The sequence below is a fragment of the Hemiscyllium ocellatum genome, chromosome 1 (assembly GCF_020745735.1).
Source record: "Hemiscyllium ocellatum isolate sHemOce1 chromosome 1, sHemOce1.pat.X.cur, whole genome shotgun sequence".
Lineage (NCBI taxonomy): Eukaryota > Metazoa > Chordata > Chondrichthyes > Orectolobiformes > Hemiscylliidae > Hemiscyllium > Hemiscyllium ocellatum.
In genome coordinates, this window is record NC_083401.1 from 84,372,394 (window position 1) to 84,397,001 (window position 24,608).

At 38.5% G+C, this 24,608-nt stretch overlaps 1 protein-coding gene across 1 annotated transcript; it reads left to right on the top strand.

The window, feature by feature from the left end:
- Positions 1-1,752: 1,752 nt before the first annotated feature.
- On the top strand, positions 1,753-23,396 carry ppwd1 (peptidylprolyl isomerase domain and WD repeat containing 1). The gene is made up of 11 exons (XM_060830379.1): positions 1,753-1,892; positions 4,621-4,723; positions 7,325-7,428; positions 9,306-9,426; positions 10,833-11,280; positions 12,627-12,817; positions 15,270-15,459; positions 18,253-18,434; positions 18,881-18,962; positions 19,695-19,877; positions 23,154-23,396. The coding sequence occupies exons 1-11, from the start codon at positions 1,775-1,777 to the stop codon at positions 23,295-23,297; spliced, it is 1,866 nt and encodes a 621-aa protein (XP_060686362.1). The 5' UTR covers positions 1,753-1,774; the 3' UTR covers positions 23,298-23,396.
- Positions 23,397-24,608: the final 1,212 nt, after the last annotated feature.

The window sequence follows — 24,608 nt, forward strand, 5'->3', positions numbered from 1 at the left end:
AGGGATAGCATAAAAGCAAAAGAGAAAGCATATAAAGTAGCAAAGGCAGCACGGTGGCTCAGTGGTTAGCACTACTGCCTCACAGCGCTAGGATCCCAGGTTCGCTTCCAGCCTTGGGCAACTGTCTATGTGGAGTTTGTACATTCTCCCCGTGTCTGTTTCCTCCGGGTACTCCTGTTTCCTTCCACAGTCCAAAGATGTGCAGGTCAGGTGAATTGGCCATGCTAAATTGTCCATGGTTGTTAGGTGCATTAGTCAGAGGGAAATGGGTCTGGGTGGGTTACTCTTCGGAGGGTCGGTGTGGACTTGTTGGGCCAAAGGGCCTGATTCCACATTGTAGAAAACCTAATCTAATCTGAACAATGGGAAATCAGAGGATTGAGGAAGCTTACAAAGAGCAACAGATGGCAACAAAAAGAAATGATAGAGAAGATTAAATATGAGAGTAAGCTAGCCAGTAATATTACAGCCAGGAAGACCGGAAGAGTTTCTTTCGATATCTAAAGGGCAAAAGAGAGGCTAAAATGGACATAGGTCTGCTGGAAAATGATGCAGGAGAGATAGTAGTGGGGAACAAGGAAATGGCTGAGGAACTGAATAATTACTTTGAATCAGTCTTCACAATGGAAGACATGAGTAATATCCCAAAAATTCAAGAGAGTAAGGGGGCAGAGCTGACTATAATGGCCATCACCAAGAAGGTGCTAGAAAAAATGAATGGCTTGAAGGTAGATAAATCACCTGGACCAGAAGGAGTACACTGCAGAGTTCTAAGGGAGTTAGCTGAAGAGATAGTGGAGGCATTAGTAGTAATCTTTCAGGAATCGCTAGAATCAGGAAGGGTCCCGGAGCACTGGAAAATCACTAACATAACACCCCTATTTAAAAAGGGAGTAAGGCAGATGATGGAAAATTACAAAGTAGTTAGTTAGCCTAACCTTGGTGGTGGATAAGATCCTGGAATCCATTATGAAGGATGAGATTTCTGAATACTTGGAAGTGTAATAAAATAGGGCACAGTCATCAAGGGTAGGTTACGCCTGACAAATCTGCTAGGATTCTATGAGGAAGTAATGAGCACATTAGACCAAGGAGAACCAGTGGATGTTATCTACCTGGACTTCAAGAAGGCCTTTGACAAGGTCCCACACAAGAGGCTACTGAGTAAGGTAAGTGTCCATGGTCATAGAGGCAATGTGCTAGCCTGGATAGAAATTTGGCTGTCCAGCAGAAAGCAGAAAGTGAAGATTAAAGGGTCCTTCTCAGAGTGGCAACCAGAGAGAAGTGGTGTTCCACAAGGTTCAGTATTAGGACCACAACTTTTCATTTTATACATTAATGATCTAGATAATTTTGGGCATTTTGGCTAAGTTTGCAGATGATACAAAGATAGTTTGAGGGACAGGTATCATTAAGAGGTGGGGAGGCTGCAATAGGATTTTGATAGGTGAGGACAGTGGGAAAAGATGTGGCAGATGCCGTGCAAAGTGGGAAAGTGTGATGTATTGCAGTTTCTCAAATTTCCATCCTCCATCAGTACTTTGCTCAGATTACCATCCTCCCCGGTAGTTTGCTCAGATTACAAGTTTCCCCAGTATTCTGCTCAGATTTCCAACCTCCCCCCGTATTTTGATGAGATTTCCAACCTCCCTCCAGTATTTTGCTCAGATTACACCCTCATTACACCTATTTTGCATTGAGCTAGAAGCCCCGCCCCTGTGTTGTTGTGGTGGGGTTAGGGGTCAGAGGTCGAAGGTGAGTCGGTCAGCCCAACATGGCGGCACCGAGAAGCAGTCGGGAGCGGTCGGTGGAGGAGAGTGGCTCGGAGTCGGCGGATGAGGAGTGTGTGGGGCCGCTGCCCTCGCTGGCTGTACCTGCTAAGAGGAGGAAAGGTTTGTGGGGACCCGGAGAATAGGCGGCGCTGCTCACGGTCCGGAGCTGGGAGACGTTTCCCGGGCTTGGCACATGCTCCATCAGCAAGTACAGCCTCCAGCTTGGATCGGAGATGCCGGTGTTGGGCTGGGACATACAGAACTAAAAATCACACAACACCAGGTTATAGTCCAACCAGGCCGCAACCTGCTGATGAAGGTGCAGCACTTCAAAAGGTAGTGCTTCCAATTAAACCTGTTGGACTATAACCTAGTGTTGTGTGATTTTTAATCTCCACCTTGTAATAATTACATCAGGAACACTGACCAACTGCTTGGTCAAACCCCACATGTAGAAACATTGTGCCTGGTTATGTCTCAAAGCGCTGTACGGTCGCTAGCGAAATCGAGGGCATTTCTTTTGTGAAGAAAAATGGTCCTAATGGCGCTCTAACCTGCTTTTATGATTTTAAAAGTGGCACAGAGATTGGCCAAGTCATCAGTAACTGCTCTCCAACTCTTCAAAATGGTACCATGGGATGCACTGCGTCCGTGGGAGGATTGGCAGCACCTTGGCTGAATTTTCAGTAGGAGTTGGATAATTAGCTGAAGGTGAAATAGTCGTTGTGTTGCAGGGAAAGGATGGGGAAGGTTTTGGAGTTTGTTTGCAGGGACATAACAGGACAAATGGCTTCCTACTGTACTTAAACTAGTCTATGACTCTGGTCAATGACTGTGGCTCTTCTGTCTCACCATTTGAATCCATGAACTTGTCTGATATTCAAATAACTTGATCTGACCAACTTTACAGTATTTTAAATCTAAAGAATATTTCTAGCTTCTGTGGCAAAGTAACACTTCCTGTTTTCCTGATGCCCTTCAAACTTAACAGCTCAGACCCCAGCTGAACAACTCTTAAGACAATTCCTCAAGTTGTATGCACTCCCTAAATGTGTCATTGTCTGAGATTGTAATAAACAAATTCCCTTGCAGTTAGAGCACCCCATTTATCCTTATTTAAGTTATTAATTTAGTAAATAATCTCAAGTTACAGATTTGTATATGTGAGGCAAAAGAAAACACTCACCTATGAAAGTAATTAAAGGAATAAAAAGCTGCATCTCCTTTTCCTGCTGTAAACAAAGTTGCCACTTAGACCATAAGACATAGGAGTGGAAGTAAGGCCATTCGGCCCATCGAGTCCACTCCGCCATTCAATCATCACTTGCACCAAATTTCTGATTTTAATAAATTAAGGAATCTTCTGACCACTGTTAACTTATATATGTAAACCTTGTCACACTTAAGTTTTCTTAAAACCTCTCTTCTTGATTCTATTTTGTTCCCTATCCAAATCTCCTCGTACTGTTCAATTTTATTTTCCATTTACAACTACAATATGCTTCCTCCAGAAAACTGTGATGTGGTTATGTTGGGAACGAGGATTTAAAGGAAACCGCAGTCATGGTTTTTGCTTTTTAAAAAATGAGGTTTCAGTGACTAGTTTGACTTGGAAATACTGTGGTCTCGGCAGATCTAGAAATGAAATAAGCCTGTATCTTTAATGTTGGCTTTTTTCTTTGAATGGAAGCAAAACTCTAATGGCTTTTCTTTACAGGTAAGTATGAAGAAAATAGTTATCAATTCAGGAAGGCTCATAGCAATCTTGACTGGGGCAATTGGTTTTGAGGAATAAGTGGTTATAGTTAACACTGCAGAGCCCTGGAGACACTGCACTTAAAGCTGAAGAAACAGATTTTGGACACTAGTCTAAAATGCAATCCATAACTAGTGTAGTATAGTGGTTCTTAACCTAGGATCCATAGTTCTACTTCTGTGACAGCCCTTCAAATTTCACTGTTTACCTAAGTTAGTGACCTAAATTTCATGATATCACAAATGGGTATAACTTTACACAAACTGCAATACACCTTACCCCAAAAATACACTATTATTACATTATAATATTAATACCTTATATAGTTGCAACATTTTATTGGATTCTTTTTGCACTGTCTCTTTAATTCAAGGTAATGCGGTGAAATAGTTTAAAGAATCTTGCAATCTATTCAAAATTCTGCCCAAAAACATACCTTGATGGCTTTGTTTCTATAGGGACAGGAAGGCCTAGTGTGAGACTTATTGGGCCAAAATGTAAAACATTCACATGTGAAAGCAAAGGCATAGGAGCTGGACTGACTATGGGTAAGCTTTCAGTCTCCAAGATTTCAGTCAGAAATAGGGAAGTCTTTTATGAGGATGCCACTAGTGTGGTCAACAGAGACACCGTTGTATCTTTAAATATCAGACAGAATGGACTCTTTGAAAAGCTGCATCCTGTACCAATGTAAGGGACTTGCAAGATATCAGGATTATGCTGTTATTTGGTTAAGGATTTCTGAAAGTTAGCAATGTACTTTTTGATGAACACTTGTTATGACTCAGAAATGAAGAGAAACAAACTCACGGGAAGCTAGAATGATGTTGAATTGGTTTATATGAAAACTAGTATTCTGTGGAGAGCAGAATACAACGTACTCCTGTGACATGAAGTTTTCCAGTCATTTCAAAAATTAAAGCAAAAATTACTTTTCTGTGGAATATTAGTTGGCCACCAGGTTCTGCTGAGGCAACATTGCTTGTAGTGGCTTGTTCAGTAAAATAATTCAAATCTCTTGCCCAGTGATTGACCTGTAGGGATTGTAACATCTGCTAAAATTAGAAATACATTTGCCTTGTTTCTTTCTAGTTCTTGACTTTGAACATGTGTATCTGGACAACCTACCCAGTGCTTCAATGTATGAGCGTAGCTACATGCACAGAGACATAATAACACACATAATCTGCACCCGGTAAGACTTCTTTTAACATGAAACTCCATTTATGTTGTGTTGAATGATTTCATTTTTATTGGTGTCATCTTTATTCTGGCTCTTGCTTTGATATGGAATTGTGCAAGTTGTGTTCTTTAAGTATTTTCACAATAAACAAGAAATTCTGCAGACAATTCTGGAAAAACTGGTGTGGTGCTAATGTTCCTAAATTAGAAATCCAGAGGCTAATCTCTGGAGGATGTTGGTTTAAATCCCACAGTGGGTGCTGATGGAATTTAAGTTCACTTACTCGAGTCTGGAATTTAAGGTTAGCCATCAATTGTGGTAATTGTGAAACCACCATTTATTGTCATAAAAATCTGGCTCACTAAGTATCCTTTTGAGGAAGGAAGGAGAAAGTGAGGACTGCAGATGCTGGAGATCAGAGCTGAAAATGTGTTGCTGGAAAAGCGCAGCAGGTTAGGCAGCATCCAAGGAGCAGGAGAATCAACGTTTCAGGCATGAGCCCTTCTTCAGGAATGAGGAAAATGTGTCAAGCAGGCTAAGATAAAAGGTAGGGAGGAGGAACTTGGGGGAGGGGTGTTGGAAACGCGATAGGTGGAAGGAGGTCAAGGCGAGGGTGATAGGCCGGAGTGGGGTGGGAGCGGAGAGGTCAGGAAGAAGATTGCAGGTTAGGGAGGCGGTACTGAGTTCGAGGGATTTGACTGAGACAAGGTTGGGGGTGGGGTGGGGGGAGTGATGAGGAAACTGGAGAAATCTGAGTTCATCCCTTGTGGTTGGAGGGTTCTTAGGCGGAAGATGAGGCGCTCTTCCTCCAGCCGTCATGTTGTTATGGTCTGGCGATGGAGCAGTCCAAGGACCTGCATGTCTTGGTGGAGTGGGAGGGGGAGTTGAAGTGTTGAGCCACGGGGTGGTTGGGTTGGTTGGTCCGAGTGTCCTCCATCGCCAGACCATAACAACATGACGGTTGGAGGAAGAGTGCCTCATCTTCCGCCTAAGAACTCTCCAATCACAAGGGATGAACTCAGATTTCTCCAGTTTCCTCATTTCCCCTGCCCCCACCTTGTCTCAGTCAAATCCCTCAACACCCACCTCCCTAACCTGCAATCTTCTTCCTGACCCCTCTGCCCCCATCCCCACTCCGGCCTATCACCCTCACCTTGACCTCCTTCCACCTAACGCGTTTCCAACGCCCCTCCCCCAAGTCCCTCCTTCCTACCTTTTATCTTAGCCTGCTGGACACATTTTCCTCATTCCTGAAGAAGGGCTCATGCCCGAAACGTCAATTCTCCTGCTCCTTGGATGCTGCCTGACCTGCTGCGCTTTTCTAGCAACACATTTTCAGTTTTGAGGAAGGAAATCTTACATCCTTACTCGGTTTGACTTATACCTAACTCCAGACCCATAGGAAGAGTGTTGACTTTTAACTGCCCTCTGAAATGATGTGAAAACCATTTTATTCTTATGATTTTTTTTGTTTTGATTTGTTTCCCTTTATATAATTTAAGATCTTACTCTTTCCACTTACTTGGGATGCCACTGTGACATAGTCTGGGCACTCACTCTATTTTAAGATCTTTTCCAGGTCCTGTTTTCCTCCTTTCCTCAGACCCTTTTTCAGCATTGTACCTTGGCCACTATTTTGTCTGACTTGACATCATTCCATGACCTTTGGTCTCTGTTTCTTCTGTCCCAAACTTGTGTTTTTCTTTCTATCTTCCACCTTTTGTTAGCTCCAACCTTATCCTGTCTCGCACTGAAATTCTGCCCACTTTGTTTTGCTGACTGACATTGGTTCCTATTCATTGTACATTAAATCCAAATTATCTTTGGAGTCTTGTTCCACTATATCTCTAACTTTCTTTCTGTCCTTTGTCTCATGAATCCTTTTTAAAACTACATTTTTCTGTAAACCTTGCCATTTCATCTCAGAGCAATTTCAACCACTTTGACCCTTGTTGGTATTGTCTTCATCAAGTCCTCATTTTCTCCTCTCTACCTTAGAAATCTTCTTAAAGCCAAGATTTAGATCACTTTTTGGAATCTGGCATTCTTCCACTTTTTAAAACTTGTCTTTTATTTTCTTGGCTACCTTCACCCTCCATCTGCTGACCATCTTTCCCACTTCATGTAAAGCTGCTTTGATCGTTTTTTTGTATTAGTGTTTCATGCATGTAAATTATGGTACACGTCAGAGTCTTTTTGGTAATTTTTTTTTGCCATTCACCAGTAGGAGAATTGTTGATCCAAAGTATTGACTCATGATAAAGAACTTATAAAAAAATCAAGTTATAGATGTGATAAATCTACTCTTATGATATAATTTCAAGCAGTGGAACACATAACCAGTTAAGCATATGCCATTGAAATTAATTATTTCAATGTAAATAGATCAAATTTAAAAATGCAAAACATAGTAGATTCTTGAACCAATGATGTAGTGAGAAAATTGGGATTATTGTGATAATTAACCTATGATTGTAGAATATTGCAAATTAAATATATTGAGTTTTTACAAAATGCTAAAGGTTTTTTAATCAATGTACAATTCTATGATGAGATGAATTTTCCAGTGTTTGGGTTGATTTACCAATTGCTGTCTCATTTATAAACATACAGGACAGATTTCGTCATAACTGCCAGTCAGGATGGACATGTCAAGTTCTGGAAGAAGAAGTGCGATGAAGGAATAGAGTTTGTTAAGCATTTTCGCAGTCACTTAGGTAAGATATTGTTGTTTTCAAAGTTTTATACATGTATTTTACAATGTAATGTGAATATCAAAGCAAATGTACAGTAATCTTTTGTTAAGACACTTGTTAGGAAATGATTGGCAGTATTTGTGAGGTAAAAGAGGCTGAATGGTTGGCTAGACTGCAGCAAGACAAAGAAATTTGTTCTGTAACCCTCTCAATGAAAAACAGTTTGGGATTAGAAGTTGCATGGTTGAGAACGTAGAAAATAAACCACTCACTAAAAGATGGGAGCAACCGTGAACTGTATGCAATGAGGTTTATCTCCCCAGAATTACAAGCATCAGGAAACTATATTTTTAAGGTTTAGGTTGCTGACAATATTTGTTAAAAATGTGAAATCTTGATGTGCCATCCTTTCACCACATAACTGATGCTTTTTTTGAAAGAGAAATTTAATCTAGCAGCCTATAAGGAAATTGTAACATAAGCATGTAGTGCCTTAAAAGAAGTGCAGCAAAGATTCAGTAAATTGGGTTGAGATCACTTTTCCCATTAAGAGATCAAGTAGAATGGGCTAACACTCTGGAGTTTCAAGGAATGAGAAGTGGTCAAATTGAAACATAAGGTTCTGAGTGTGTGATTGGGTGGGTTTTGAGCTGTTTCCCCAGCTGGAGCATTTAAAACTAGGGAATATAGTGTCATGGCCAAACACCTGCCATGTTTTCAGTTGTCCATGAGCAAAGAAACTGTGTAAGCATGTTTAAATCCTCCGAAAGTTTGTGTGTTTCAATTTAAAAATAACTAACAGCACAACAAGATGAGGATAGCTTCTTATACAAGTATTTTGAAACATCGATTAAAATAAAATATGGATAAAAAGATTTAAAATAAGGAAGGGTAGAAGTTACATATGAAGATGAAAGTGTTATTTTGCAAACCTGTCGTATTGAAGATTGTTTTTCTTGATTTGATTTATTATTGTCACATACTGAGGTAGTGTTTTCTTTACCAAGTCAGTTGAAAATTTGAAGTCAGATTCAGCAGCTGTGATGGTTTTTGAAAGGCATGTAGTGGAGACTGCTCCCACAAGTGGACTCAGCAGAACAGGTCGAGGAAATGAGTAAAAACTCCTTTGTTTTGCTTCTATGGGATTACAGATTGTGGCTTTGATAGTCTGGTCAGTGCAACTGTCCTGGATAACTCCCGCAATCTCACTGTTGAGAAATAGCAACTGTTTAAGATGTTTGTTTTGTTGTTTCTGCACAGTTGGCTTTACATCCTATGTTTATCATAACCAAACCAAAATGGCTATTGTGTTCAAGTGGGACATTGTTCCACCAAGCCAATAAGTTAATTGCATTGAAGTTCTCTTCTGTTTCTTGTTCCCTGAGAGCTTTGAATTTTCACACCTTTTTAGATGGGCTCCTCATGTTGTCCAAATGGTAATCAAATTCTCAGTCTCCTTTCATGATTGCTGAGATCAGAGTTCAATAGACTTCGAGTCTGCTCAAAGTAACAGATGGTCGCCTGCTTTGACTTCTATCTTGAAACAGCTTTAACTCTAAGAAAGTTAGATCAGCCATGGTCTTAGTGAATGATGATGCAAGTGTGAAGGGTTATATGGTCTATTTCTCATTTTCCATGTGTTCTTGAATATTGTTTGAAATTAAATGGCAAAAACAGCAAAAAGATATAAAAGCAGGTTCATACCAGTATAAGTCAAATTTTAGAATTACATTTCTGGCATGGCAACTAAGGTTGAGTTGAAAAATAATTACTTTTATGAAGAGCCAATCATGTGAAAGTTTACACAGGTATTAGGACAATAAACGTACAGTTACTAAATTACTTGCATCGATACTATTGCTCATTTTTGTTTCATCTTGTTTTTCTTTGAAATGCAGGAGTTATTGAATCAGTTGGTGTTAGTGCGGAAGGAGCTCTATTCTGTTCTGTTGGTGATGACCAAGCGATGAAGATTTTTGATGTTGTGAACTTTGATATGATTAACATGCTTAAATTAGGGTAAATAAAAGAAGTGCTTTTTTTTGTGTTTGAACAAATATGACGTGTTCTCTGATTCATGATGTCTGCATTCTGTAAAAAGAATAGTAAATTGCTTTAATTAAACTAATTCCAAATAGCTATGGAAGCACACTTTTTTCATAATTTTATAATACATTCATCGTACAGAAAATACTGCAAGTGATGAAAATCTGAACTCGAAACAAAGTAATGAGAATACTTAATAGGTCTGGTAGCACATCTGGAGAGGAAAGCAGAGTTAATGTTACATGAAGGGTCACAGATCTAAGATGTTATAAAATCATGTGGTATCTGATATTGCTGTTATACTGATCATAACTCTTTTTGTTTATATAAATGTTGATTAATACAGTAAAAAATTGTTGCATCAAAGTCTTTGTACTTTTCATTCTATTCCTTTACTCTCATCCTAGCTCTCCTGCTATATATCTGTAGCTGCATTCTCTTATTTTTTTTTACTCTTATCTGCTAAGCCCATAAAAAGAAAAATACGAGTGTTGTCATGGAAAGGTTTGGGGCTGTTGGTTTAGTTAGGAAATGGACAGAGCATTGCTGAAGACATGGCCATTCAGAACACTAAAAACTGAGAATTATGAAGATACATTTATGATGCAATCATACTGGTGATGGAGATGTCATACACCGAATATGAGTTTGTTAGGGATAAAAATGAGGGAAATAATCATTCCATGGTTCTAGGAGGGAAGTATGGGATACAAAAATTTGACTTGACACTGTAGTTGGCATCTTCAAACACAGTGCTGATTAATCTTTTGGGGAAAACGGAAGACCTATTTGGAGCACTGTGGAATGTTGTCATCAGAATAGATGTGATAGGGAAGATGGGAGAATGGAATAGAGTTCTTAAAGGATGATGTGTGACTTGGAGACAAACTTGCAATGATGATGCTTCCATGCGTACGTTGTCCATGTTCTTCTAGTTGCTAATGGTTGTAGATTTGGAAGTTGCTGTTGAAGGTGAGTAGTGAGTTGCTCCAGTCTACATTGGAGATGGTACATTGTCATGATGGTGGAAGAACTCAATGTGTGAGGTGCTGATTAAGTCAACTCCTTTTACGTAGAGTGTTTTGAAACTACTCATCCAGGCGATTGGAGACTAATCTGTCACACTCATGATTTGTGGTTTGTAAATAGTGGACAGGCTTTGGGATTGCAGCAGGTGAATTACTTCCCACTACATTGCTCATTCAAGTTTAAATGGGAGGCTCTTGTGAGCAACTAAAGCGGAAAGCAAGACCATGAAAGGTGAAGAAATGAGCGAAGGACTGGTCTTTAACAGATTATGATTACAGTAAATTAATGAGTAGATGAGGGATAAATTGAATTTCATATCAAGTAAGTCAAAATTAATTTTATTGTTTCAGGTACCATCCCGGTAAATGTGGGTGGATTTACTCACCTGGAGATGCTGTATCTGCTGTGGCATGTTCTGAAAAAATTACTGGAAAAATCTTTGTATATGATGCCAGAGGAAGTAACCAGCCGCTACATGTATTTGAAAAGCTACATAGCTGTTCTCTCACTGAGATTAACTTAAATTCTGTCTACAAGGTTGTAGTATCGACTGACAAATCAGGAATGTTGGAATACTGGACTGGGCCACCCACTGAGTACAGGTTCCCCAAAAATGTGGAGTGGGAATACAAAACCGATACAGACTTGTATGAATTTGCAAAATGTAAATCATACCCAATAAGTATCACATTTTCCCCTGATGGGAAAAAAATGGCTACTGTTGGTTCTGATCGCAAAGTACGGATTTTCAGGTTTTTGACTGGAAAACTCATGAGAGTGTTTGATGAATCCCTTACAGTAAGTGAAAAATTCTTTTTAATGTTCAAACCATTTGTCCTTCACAACTTATTGTCCGTAAAGGGGGATAGAACGCTTTTTCTCTACATATGGTGTCAGCATTGCATGTATAATGCAATACAATATAATTGTGATAAGGTGAAACCTACTGTAAAGCTGACTTAATTCCGATATTTGAGCTAACCTTAATGAAACATAGTTAATTTTATCATCTGTCAAGAATTGTTCATAACTCTATATAAAATTGCCAATTTAGACTCAGCGATTTAGTGCACATGATGCTGTGATGCAAGGGTGTGGGGGAAAAGCAGGAGGTTTGCATGGTACTGGTTCGAAAAGCCACTGCAGGCATGGTGAATTGAATTGTTGTCTTCTGTACCGTAACAGTTGTGTTTCTATTGTCTAGACACAGGATTATGAATGTTGAACTCTTACCAAAGTAACCATGCTCAGGTCTGAACCTGGGCAGTGTGCGTTGGCTACTCAGCTAGAGAAAGAAAAATTAAACTAGGTCCAATTCTCTCCTTGTCCACTGTCTCAAAACTGTTTCAGCAGTAAGCAAATGTTGGGTCTCTTGGAAACTTGGTTAAAGCATCTAGCTACAAACTGTAATTTTACACTGAATTTTGACCTTGATCTGCAATGCATCTTTCATCCATCTAGCAAAGACTTTGGTTGTCTTACCACCACATTTAGGAATTCTCTCCCTAAAGCTCTCACCTTGCTGCTTTCCTTTCCTTCACAGTTCATTGATATTTACAATCACTCTTTCAGTCATCTCCTGATTCTTCCAATCCTGATGTAATGCCTAATTGGTTCTCTCTGTCATCCTTAAGCATCTTAAATATGTTTCTTCAGTAGTGGTATGAAAACTATAGTAACAGGCACACCAATAAGTTCAGTAAGCAAATGGAGCTTTTATTTCTACCTGCAAATTGGAAACTGTCATTTATTTTGGAGTTGTGGCTTTTCTCCTATTTAAGGCTTTTCTTTGGAAGATCTTGAGAGATTTGGGATGAAACTACAGCGCAGGTGGTACTTTCACTTTGTCAAATTGAGATTACAACGTAATCATTGGTAATCTCTTTAACAATATAAGTCACAAGCCATTCTTAAAATGGTTAATTTAATAGTCAACATGTGATTTTTATTTTCATCACTGCCTGCAGGACTCAAGTCTTAACTTGTCCCCATCCCCTGAAACTTATCTATTCAGTATATTCCACCAGGTCTGCAATTCATGTTAACATTTCTGAAGAACTTTCATTTCCAATTGTTCTGTAACAGAATTCAGTGCTCCATGAATTATTAACATTATTAACAGTAATTATTTTACTGTTTTTAAGATGTTTACAGAGCTACAACAGATGAGACCACAGCTTCCTGATATGGAGTTTGGCCGACGCATGGCAGTTGAAAGAGAACTGGAAAAAGTGGATGGAATGAGGCTAACAAATATTATTTTTGATGAAACTGGACATTTTGTACTTTATGGAACAATGCTGGGAATCAAAGTAATAAATGTAGAAACAAACAGGTATGTGATCCGTGAAAATAGTTGCATGAAGTTAATGTAGCAGCAGATTGTACAAACAATTAGAATAGCAATAGGATTGAATATTTAATATCTGTGACATGATCCTTTGTTTTTTTTTCTCCTTATCTATAGTTTCTTTCATAGTTATTCATTTATGATAGCTTTAAATATAATGAAATACAGATGCAGAAAAGGCGTGCCAGTCAGAAAATCCTTTTCAGGATGGCAGCCGGTGGAAAGTGGTGTTCCACAAGTCTCAGTGTTGGACCACAACTTTTCACTTTATACATTAACGATCTAGATGAAGGAACTGAGGGTATTCTGGCTAAGTTTTAAGATGATACAAAGGTAGGTAGAGGGACAGGTAGCACTGAGGAGGCAGGAAGGCTGCAGAAGGATTTGGATAGGTTAGGAGTGTGTGTAAAGAAGTGGTAGATGGAGTACAATGTAGGAAGGTATGAGGTTATGCATGGCATGGAGTATTTTCTAAATAGAGAGAAAATTCAGAAGTCTGAAGTGCAAAGAGACTTGGGAGTTCTAGTCCAGGATTCTCTCAAGGTAAATTTGTAGGTTGAGTCAGCAGTTAGGCAAATGGAACAATGGCATTTATTTTGAGAGGGCTTGCATATAAAAGCAGGGATGTATATCTGAGGCTTTAGTTGTTGAGGCTGTGACAAGGAAGCAGTATTTATTTGTTTCCCACAAATGGGAGGAAGGGACAAATCGGCCATGTCACCCCATTCTAATTAAAATGTAAAAATTGCAAGATCTGTGGATGCAGTAAATAAGAATGCAGTCGTTTTGGCTGGAAACCTCTGTGTGCCATTTGAGGACATTGGCCTTAGCTCTGTCTTCTTTTATAGAATTGAAACATAAATCACCACAGTGTGTACCAGTTTGAAGAATACCAGCTCACTTTAAAGTGCTGTCCAATTGGCCCAATTTCCCTACTTTCCCCATAGCAATTTTCAAATGTGTAATCCAACTGCTTTTTGAAAATTATTATTGAAACAGTTTCTATCACTTTTTGAGGCAGGCATTTCATGAAAGCATGATTGCAAATATATTTAATTATTGTGCTTCACATTAACTTACAGTAGGTGCCAATTAAAGATCTATCTTGTCAGCATAAGCTTCCAGTGCAGGGTATACTTGTGCCCCAAAAGTTATGCATCTACAGAATTCTTCTAATGGTTTTGAAATAGAAGATGTAACTGAGTCAGGTGTCTATTGAAGGCTTAATAGAATTTTGTGTCGTGTTGCGCAGAGCCATGGTCATATCCCATCTGGAGTACTTCATTCAGTTCTTGGCATTGAACCGTAAAAAAGGCATTAGGACACTAGCAGTTAAATCAAGAAATGTTTTCATGCAAAAATTAGTGAAACTTCTGGATTTGCTTGTCCCCACCTTGCCCGCAATTCACCCCCCCAAAAAAAACCCCAGAAAATTGTTCCTGTCATATCAGTTTGTTTTGGTTTTTATTATAATCTGAGAGAAATGGCGCAAATGCGAATACTTAGAGTTGAGGTATTGATTAACTATCGTCTCACTGACTGGCAGAACCAGCTCAAGGGGCTGAATGCTCTTGTCAATTGCAGATAGGGCTAAGAAAGCACTTGTCAGTTAACTCAGTTGGCTGGATAGCTGGTTTGCAATGCAGAATGGTGCTGACAACATGGGCTAAATTCCCACATTACTCTCTTCCTTAACCCCTCAGGATAAACCATCACCCTTTTTTCTCTCTAGTGAGAGAGCAGCCCTATGATCTGGTAAGATTGTGTTGACTTTTAAAAGCATTTTGCATGACAGATTAGAGGGGAAGAAATAGAAAAGTTGATGATGGTGTAAAACTTGGTAAAGAATAGTTTTTTCAAAGAATTTTAAAAACTTTTTAAAATAAGTGACAAGATATTTCATCAATGATTGCGTGAGTGTGGGGAATGAAGAGTCAACTGGAGTTTGAGACACGGATGGTGTATATGGTGGTGTACAGAAAAATGGAGTGAGATCATGGAGACCTGAAAATAAGGACATTGCAATTTGTGAGGGAGCTTTTGTGACAGCAAAACACTGTCACATTTCCAATTCTTTTCAGATCCAACATAGAGTTGTATTGGACTTGAAACATTAATTTTGTTTCTCTTTTCACATATTCCGCTGACTTGCTGTCCCTGCAGAATTTCCTGTTGTTATTACAAGATTTTATTCCTTGGTTCATGTTCTATGATTGTTATTTTTATTCTCCCAGTACATTGTTTTGTTTGCCTTCTTTCCAAATTACTGCTGAAATGAAACATACAGATGTAATAGAAGGATAAGTATAGCCAGATTTTAAACTAATGCATTATAACTAAAATGGTGAGGGGCAATATGTTGTGATTTTAAATGTAACGTTGATATGATTGTTATACCCACATTGGCAAAGTGAACTCTTGTTTATCTTCTTTTGAGGTGTATACGCATATTGGGTAAACAAGAAAATATCCGAGTGGTGCAAATGGCCTTGTTCCAAGGAGCAGCTAAACAGTCACAGGTTGTAATGACTATGGAAATGAAAGCTTCTGACAACCCTGTGCTACAAAATGTTCAACATGACCCAACAGTGTTCTGTACTGCTTTTAAAAAGAATCGATTTTATATGGTAATTGTGATTTTATGATGAGTAAATTTATCAGTAATTATGGGCATTATAAGTTTTAACTACTTTTCGTCCTCCTTGGCACTGCAGAAGTAAGTGTACTTGGAGTCTGTGTTAAAAGGTCAAAATTCCTTGATGCAGATTTATTTCTTAAAATCTGTTTTGGATAAGACTGTAAAATGTAGGAACCAAAGTAGGTTATTCAGCTCATTAAGTCCACTCCACCCTTCAATGAGATCATGGCTGATCTAAAAAACCTCAACTCCACTTGTCTTGATGTCTCCATAAGTCTTGATTACCTTACTGATTAAAATCTGTTTGTATAAGTCTGAACACAAGAGTCTTAACAACTCAAACATTTTAGCCCTCTGCAGTAAAGAATTCCACAGATTCACTATCCTTTGAGAGAAGAAATCCCTCTTCTCTTTCTTAAATGAGTGACACGTATTCTGAGATTATACCCTTTGATATTACTCTTCTACAAAGGGAAACGACCTTTCTGCATCTACCCTGTCAAGTTTTGTAAAAATTTTATATGTTTCAATATGGTTGCTGCTTATTCTTCTAACCTCGGTGAGTACAGGCCCAACACACTCCAATTCTCAAAACTTGTTTCCTTTTAATTTGCCCAGTATATATGGGATGAAATGGCAATATAGAACATTACAGCTCAATACAGGCCCTTTGGTCCTCAATGTAGTGCTGACCTGTGAAACCAATCTAAAGCCCATCTAACCTACACTATTCCGTTATCAACCATCTGTTTATCGAATGACCATTTAAATGACTTTAATGTTGGCAAGTCCACTACTCTTACAGGCGGTGTGTTCCACGCCCCTACTACTTTAAGTAAAGAAAGTATCTCTGACATCTGTCCTGTATCTATCACCTAGCTACGTGCCCTCATGCTAGCCATCACCATCCAAGGAAAAAGGCTCTCCCTGTCCACCCTACCTAATCCTCTGAGCATCTTGTATGCCTCTACTAAGTTACCTCTTAACCACCTTCTCTCTAACAAAAACAGCTTCAAGACCCTCAGCGTTTCCTCATAAGACCTTCCTTCCATACCTGACGATATCCTGGTAAATCTCCTCCAAACCCTTTCCAATGCTTCCACATTCTTTGTATAATGCGGCGACTGGAACTGTATACAATACTCCAAGTGCGGCCGCACCAGAATTTTGTACAGCTGCAACATGACCTCATGCCTCCGAAATTCAATCTCTCTGCCAATGAAAGCTAACACACTGTAGGCCTTCTTAACAACTCTATCAACCTGGTGGCAACTTCCAGAGATCTATGCGCATGGACACAGATCTCTCTGTTCATCCACACTACCAATATTATTACCATTAACCCAGTACCAAGTATTCCTGTTATTTCTTCCAAAGTGAATCACCCCACGTTTTTCTGCATTAAACTCCATTTGCCACCTCTCAGCCCAGCTCTGCACCTTATCTATGTTCCTCTGTAACCTGCAACATTCTGACGCATTGTCCACAACTCCACTGACTTTAGTCTCATCCACAAATTTACTAACTCATCCTTCTATGACCTCATTCAGGTCATTTATAAAAGTGGAGAAAGTGAGGTCTGCAGATGCTGGAGATCAGAACTGAAAATGTATTACTGGAAAAGCGCAGCAGGTCAGGCAGTATCCAAGGAACAGGAAATTTGACGTTTCGGGCATAAGCCCTTCATCAGGAAATTTTTAAAAGTGACAAACAGCATTGGCCCCAAAACGGATCCTTGCAGTACACCACTAATAACTCAACTCCAGGATGAGCATTTCTCATCAACCACCACCCTCTTACTACTTTCAGCTAGCCAATTTCTGATCCAAACAGCTAAATCACCGCAATCCCATGTCTCTGTATTTTCTGCAATAGCCTACTGTGGGAACCTTATCAAATGCTTTACTGAAATCCATATGCACTACATTAATCGCTTTACCCTCATCCACCTGTTTGGTCACCTCAAAGAACTCAATAAGGTTTGTAAGGCACGACCTACCCTTCACAAAACCGTGTTGTCTATCCCTAATCAAATAATTCCTTTCTAGCTGATAAATCCTATCTCTTATCCTTTCCAACACTTTGCCCACAATAGAAGTAAGGCTCACTGGTCTATAATTACCAGGGTTGTCTCTACTCCCCTCCTTGAACAAGGGGACAACATTTATTTACCACAAGTCTTCTACTATTCCTGTAGACAATGTTGACACAAAGATTAAAGCCAAAGGCCTGCAATCTCCTCCCTAGCTTCCCATCCAGCCCAGGGTATTTATCTACTTTCACACTTCCCAGAATTGCTAACACCACCTCCTAATGAACCTCCATCCCGTCTAGTCTAATAGCCTGTATCTCCGTGTCCTCCTCGACAACATTGCCTTTTTCCTGATATGATACGTATGTATTTGATGCAGTTGTATCTAAGCTTTTTTGTTGGGGTGTTGGACACATATCAATTACGATTAATTAATATATTTGTTGTACTAAATATTGGCACTCTGATTTGAGATTTAATATTCTAATAAGACAAGAATAATGAGTTACTGATATTCTTTTGGAACAAACCAGTGATTTAGGAACAAGAACAAATCAAATTGAATTCTCTACCTTCAAAGTTTGGATTGTAAGGGCTCCAAGGTGTTATGTTCAATGTTACAATTTTCATCTCCTTGCATTATAATGTCCAAAAGATCTTCAATAAATTTATTTGTTCTGCTCAAAAGTGAACTTATCTTTTTGAAAATGTATTCTTTAGCTAAGCTGTTTCTTTGTATATTATTTAAAGTTTACAAAGCGGGAACCAGAGGATACAAAGAGTGCTGAGTCTGATCGAGATGTCTTCAATGAGAAACCCTCTAAGGAAGAGGTGATGGCTGCCACACAAGCAGATGGTCCCAAGCGTGTATCAGACAGTGCAATTATTCACACAGCTATGGGAGATGTACACGTTAAGCTCTTCCCCGTTGAGTAAGTTTTCAAATGCATTTCAAACTATTAAATTTCACAAGAAAATACTTCATTGGGTTAAGTTTTAAAAATATCTGGTAAATTATTAACAACTTTGTGGATTGTAGTATTATTAAGTTCCATGTTTTCTTTAAAAAGCTATGTTGGAAATTGTTGTGACATAATTTTAAAACCGTGTCCTATTCTGGACCAGAAGAAGGTTGCATACAGTATTAAAAATTTACCCTTCCAACATTTTTAAAAATACTGTTCTTGGCTGTAAGACCTGGCATTGAGTATCTAGCACAATTTGTAAATGATCTTCTTCTCCATTTAAATTTAGTTATTTATAGGCTATTACTTTTAAAAATAAACATTTTTAGTTATCTATCCTGATCACTTTACACTTTGAATACCTTTCTTCTGGTAAAAAGAAATAACCAGCGCTTTTTACTTTCTTTATGTAGGTGTCCAAAAACTGTTGAAAATTTCTGTGTGCACAGCAGAAATGGATATTACAATGGGCATATCTTTCACCGTATTATTAAGGTATTTTTGATGGATCATAGAATCATAGAATAGTAGGAGGCAGAAGGAAGCCATGTAGACCAACACGCTGTGCTGACTTTCAAAGAACAAACTGGTTAGTTCTACTTGTCCATTTCCCCAAACCTGTGCAATTCTGTCTACTTCAGATGGTGTGGTGATACTGTCAATGGACTAGTCATCTAAAGGTCCAAACTAGAGTCCAATTCCACCATGAGAGCTGGTTGAGCTTAAAATCAATTAATAGATCTGGAATGTAAAGCTAACCTCAATAATGATAACCATGATAATTATCATCCATTATTATAAAAGCCCAACTGGTTCACTAATATCCTTTTAAGAAAGGAAATAAACCCTCCACAGTCAGTCTGGCCGACATGTGACTCCAGATACAGCAATGTGGTTGATTTTGTCAGTTCAAGGCAGCTAAGGATGAGCCCCAAATGTTGTCCTTCGAATGACACCCACGTTCTTTGAAAGCATGAAAAATGTCTAATAATTTCCTAGCCCTTCCCATTCCAAGGCAAACCTCCTCTGTTTCTCCTGTCAGTCCACATGACTGTTAGATTGAAATTTAACTGTAGACTGTTTTAAAAGAGTTTTATGTTGATGAAAGTTAGTGTAGTACGTTCTCCTTTTGAGTATAAACCAGTCAAGTTAAAAACAATATTGTAAATATTAATCCTATACTTAAAAGGATTTTAAAGATAATTTGGATTTATATATTTTTCATAGGGTTTCATGATTCAAACTGGAGATCCAACTGGCACAGGAATGGGTGGAGAAAGTATTTGGGGGGGAGAATTTGAAGACGAATTTCACCCAACATTGAGACATGATCGACCATATACACTCAGTATGGCCAATGCAGGTGCAAATAGTAATGGATCCCAGTTCTTCGTAACTGTTGTACCTACAGTAAGTCCCCACATTTCTTGTTTATATTCAGAATTAATTTATTATTGCTTAATGTCCAATTTAAAGCTACATTCCTCGTTTTGATTCGGCTCTTTAAAACCTTCCTTACTGAACATTGAGTTCAAAATTTCACATTATAACACAATTCCTTTTTCCATTTGGTAATGATTTCCATTTGATCATGTTTTCCCTTTTATTCATAGGAAAGCAACAGCGAGCAAATTCATGTATTCTTTTGTCTCTCTGTTTATTTTCATGGAACTTAAGTGTCCACCAGCAAGGTCAGCATTTGTTGTTCATTCCATGGACGATAAGCAACCTTTCTGAATTTCCACAGTCCATTTGATGTAGGTACACCCACAGTGCTGTTAAGAAGTAGGTTCCAGAATTTTAACACAGTGTCAGTAAAGAAATGACTAATTCCAGGTCAGGATAATGTATAATTTAGAGGGGTACTTTCAGGTGATGGTATTCCCATGTATCTGTTGCATTTGTCCTTCTAGTTGGTAGAGATCACGGGTTTAAAGGTCCTGTTGAAACAATCTTGATGAGTTGCTATCATGTATTTTTTTAGATGATGCAACATGCTGGCACCATATGTTAGTGGTGGAGGGAGGGAATGATGTGGTTTATATCAAGGCATTAGTTTTGTTCTGGAATGTGTCAAGCTGCTTGTGTTGTCAGAGCTGCAGTTATCCACATAATTGGGGAATATTTTATCACGCTCCTAAATTATGCCTTGTAGATTGTGGACAGGTCTTGGGGAGTCAGGACCAGTACAATTTCCAGCCTCTAACCTGTTCTGCTATAGCATTCATGTAGGTAAAAATAATGACTGCAGATGCTGGAAACCAGATTCTGGGTGAGTGGTGCTGGAAGAGCACAGCAGTTCAGGCAGCGTCCGAGGAGCAGTAAAATCAACGTTTCGGGCAAAAGCCCTTCATCAGGAAAACTGATGAAGGGCTTTTGCCTGAAACATCGATTTTACTGCTTCTTGAATGCTGCCTGAACTGCTGTGCTCTTCCAGCACCACTAATCCAGAATATAGCACTCATATGTCTGGTTTAGTTCAATTTCTGGTCAATGGTAACCCCAAGATCCTTACTGAAGAAAATGGTGGATACATCTCCTAACTTTAAACTACCATTGTCACTATAGAAACACTTGAGGAAATTCATTCCCTGATTCCAGTGCTTCATAGCTTGAGGTTATATAAATTGGATTATGATAGATGAATGCTTGTGTTCAGTATGGCTCTATGTTAATCAGCTCAGAGATACTTAAGCAAAACTTGACCAGTAAGGTCAGCAATTACTGTCATTTGAATTGTTCTGAATTGTAGCAATAAAGACAGCAGTTAAGCCAAGTTAAACAAATAGTGAAGAAAGTTTTGCAATCTTGTTACCTAGGTCTGCCTTAGCAAATGCCCATTTTAAATCCAGCTGTGATACAAAATGAATTTAAAATCATCTGTAAATTGGAAAACAAATCCGTTTTGTATAAAATGAATATATAAGTAGTCTTGCTACAATTAAGACTGAGACCATATCAAGGATACTGTTTATAGTTTTGCGACCAATTTATGTAGAAGGCCTTTTTTGCACTGGAAGAGTTTAGAGAAGATGGGGTTGATTCCTGAGATGGAGACATTTGACTTAGGAAAGGTGCAGCAGGTTGGGCCTGTAGTTATTGGAGTTCAGAAGAGTGAAAAGTGATCTTATTGAAGCACAGAATTCCAAGGGAGGTTGACAGTATAAATGCTGAGAGGACTTTTATGTCCTGAAGACTTATAGTGCTGAAGGGTCTAATTTAAAAAAAAGAGATCTCTCATTTTAAGACTGCAGTCAGTCAATGTGCCATTTTATAAATTCCTACTTTGGAAAGAGGACCTGTCTGATTCGAGGTTTGAGTACAGACAGACTCAAATCTCTCACCTTTCATGGATTGCTTGAGCTGAGATGTCACTTTTTTAAAAAAAAATGAAACCTTAAGTTATCTCTTGAATGTGAATTGAAAGAAATTCTGGGATTTATATATTAATGAATGGAAATCTCCACCCCATTCTAAGCGATTAGAGACTAAGCAGCAATCTATGGGGTTTTTCAATGCATCATAGCAGTTGTATGACACTGATCGTTTACTATAAATTCTGTGTCCTGTGATCCTACCCCACTAGCTACCTGACAAAGAGTCTATGCTCCAAAAACTTGTACTTCCAAATGAAACTGTTGGACTATAACTTGGTGTTGTGATTTTTAATTTTGTCCATCCCAGTGCAACACTGGTACCTCCACATCATGAAGAAATAAAGCATAGGATGCTTGGCAAAACACCTACGTTCTGTCTGCAAAAAAGACCCTGAGCTTCCAATTGCCTGCCTCTTACGTCACCGTCTTCCCTGACCAACATTTCTATCTCAGGCTTGCTGCAGTGCTCCAGTGCAGCTCTGTGCAATCCACCTTTATCTAGCCATCAGTTCTCAGGAAGGGTCACTGAACCCAAAACGTTAACTCTGATTTCTCTCCACAGATGCTGTCAGACCTGCTTGAGCCTTTCCAGCAATTTCTGTTCATGTTTCTGATTTACAGTATCTGCAGTTCTTTTAGTTTTAACCTTTTTTCTTCCAATTGAACTTGAATTACTATTCAGCTGGAAATACATAAATTTTCCATTTAAATAATTTACTAATTGTTTAATATATTTATTTAGAATTTTTAAGCATTAATCCGATTTGTAAGATTCTGTGGTGACAAATTCCAATAACTAAAGATAATTACCAGACAATACCCTGTTCATTATCTGGGCACCAAAGCAAACCTTTTGCTGCAAAGATAGTCAAAGCTGTACGGAGTTGAGACTTGCCTGTGGGGGTAACATCATAATTGACTTTTGATCCAAAAGTTCAATGTGGAAAGAGTTTATTGCTAGGTCATAGAATCATAGAGATGTACAGCATGGAAACAGACTTTTGGTCCAACCCGTCCATGCCGAACAGATATCCCAACCCAATCTAGTCCCACCTGCCAGCATCCAGCCCATATCCCTCCAAATCCTTCCTATTCATATACCCATCCGATCATTCTCAGTTTGGAAAACACCTTGGTGAAATAGAGCCTGAGGCTCGTCTTTATCAATTCTCTTCCTCACTCCTGCCCCAGTTGTGATTTGTGAAACTTGTGCATGAAATTCATTTTATTGGCTATTTTGTTGTAGAATCTAAGTCCACTTCCTTCAGGAAACTGAATTTTAATTTTAATTTTGTTTTGATATTTATAGCCGTGGCTTGACAACAAACATACTGTTTTTGGCCGTGTGACAAAAGGAATGGAAGTGGTTCAGAGGATTGCCAATGTGAAGTGTAACCCCAAAACAGACAAGCCTTATGAAGACATTAGTATTATCAATATTACTGTAAAATAATATTAGCAACAGATTTCATTTTGTGAAAGTAATTTTATAAGTTTTTAATTTTTTTTACACAAGGTATGGTTGGTTGTTTCAATGTTTACCCATATCATGCCAATAAATGAGAAATCATGCCACTTTAAATAGTAATGCTTGTCGTACTGTGTCTTTTCTCTTTAAATTATTATGAAGCTATTTAATATTTAAGTTTTTGTGGACTAGAGATTGAAGAATTATGGAGATGCCAGATTTGTTTTCGAGGTCAGTGAAGAAATACACCAGAGCTTCTGTTTTAAGCAAGGCATTTCTTCAAAACCATACATTCCAGTTAATTGCAGGCCTTGTTTTTTTATGTAAGATTGAATTTCTCTCACTCCCTCTAATCAGCCTGTTCAGAAATGTTATCTCACACTTCTGGAGTAGGTAGGATGAGAAATTGGGTCTTTTGGCTCAATAGTGTACACTACCATTGCACAAGAGCCGTCTCGGACCTTGATTATTTAAACTCATCTCGGGGATTGTTTTATGATTGAGTTTTATGGCTGTTCTGCTTAAACAGTTATTGTAGGTTTTGAACTTTTGTTTAGATTTTGCAGCCCTTCCTCAACTGAAAAGGAAAATATCTGTTCACTTTGTGTCTCCTGTTTTTGAACCTGCAGTTGAGAGATCACAGTGAAACTTGATTCTTCGTCTGAGAGTGTGATGAAAGCACTTCTTAATATTTTTCAAGACAGCTGCATTTGCCAAGATGCCCGAGTCTAGTGTTTGTGATTTAATGAATTAACCCCTCATGCAAAAACATTAGATGACGGTTTCTGGAACATTCTATACCATTTGCTTTTTGTCTTCAAAAATTATCTCTTTTGGTCAGAAAGTGTTTTTCCTCTTCGAGTACATCTCGGCAGAGTGAAAATAACTTACTTAGCTTTTCCTGAGGTGTGCATGTGTTTGGATTATTTAAAGTGGTGAATATTTATTGTTTATATTATAAATTGCATGCCTTGACTAATTCTCCATCTTCATTATGTGGATTTTTCATAAATCAATGATTTTGTGTTTAATAAAACCATGATTGATAGTTCCTTTTATTCCTCTCTAATATACAGAAGGCATATGGTCAGCTATATTGGGACTTGGGTATAATATTTTTATTTTGTTCTCAGACTCAGTAGTGGGACAAGATTGACAGTGTATTTCTCTCATCTTGGTCATGACAATGTTCATTGTACCTTTGGAGCTCCACTCAATTTGGTCCAATTTGCAATACTACAAAAGTTTTGCCCTTCTGCAGCAGAAGTGAACTCCACTGTTTTGAGGAATACAATG

Coding starts and splice junctions, on each gene's coding strand:
- ppwd1 (XM_060830379.1), top strand. CDS start 1,775: ATGGCGGCACCGAGAAGCAGTCGGGAGCGGTCGGTGGAGGAGAGTGGC. Junction 7,429..9,305: donor GCATTTTCGCAGTCACTTAG/GTAAGATATTGT, acceptor TTTGAAATGCAG/GAGTTATTGAATCAGTTGGT. Junction 18,435..18,880: donor GTTAAGCTCTTCCCCGTTGA/GTAAGTTTTCAA, acceptor TTCTTTATGTAG/GTGTCCAAAAACTGTTGAAA.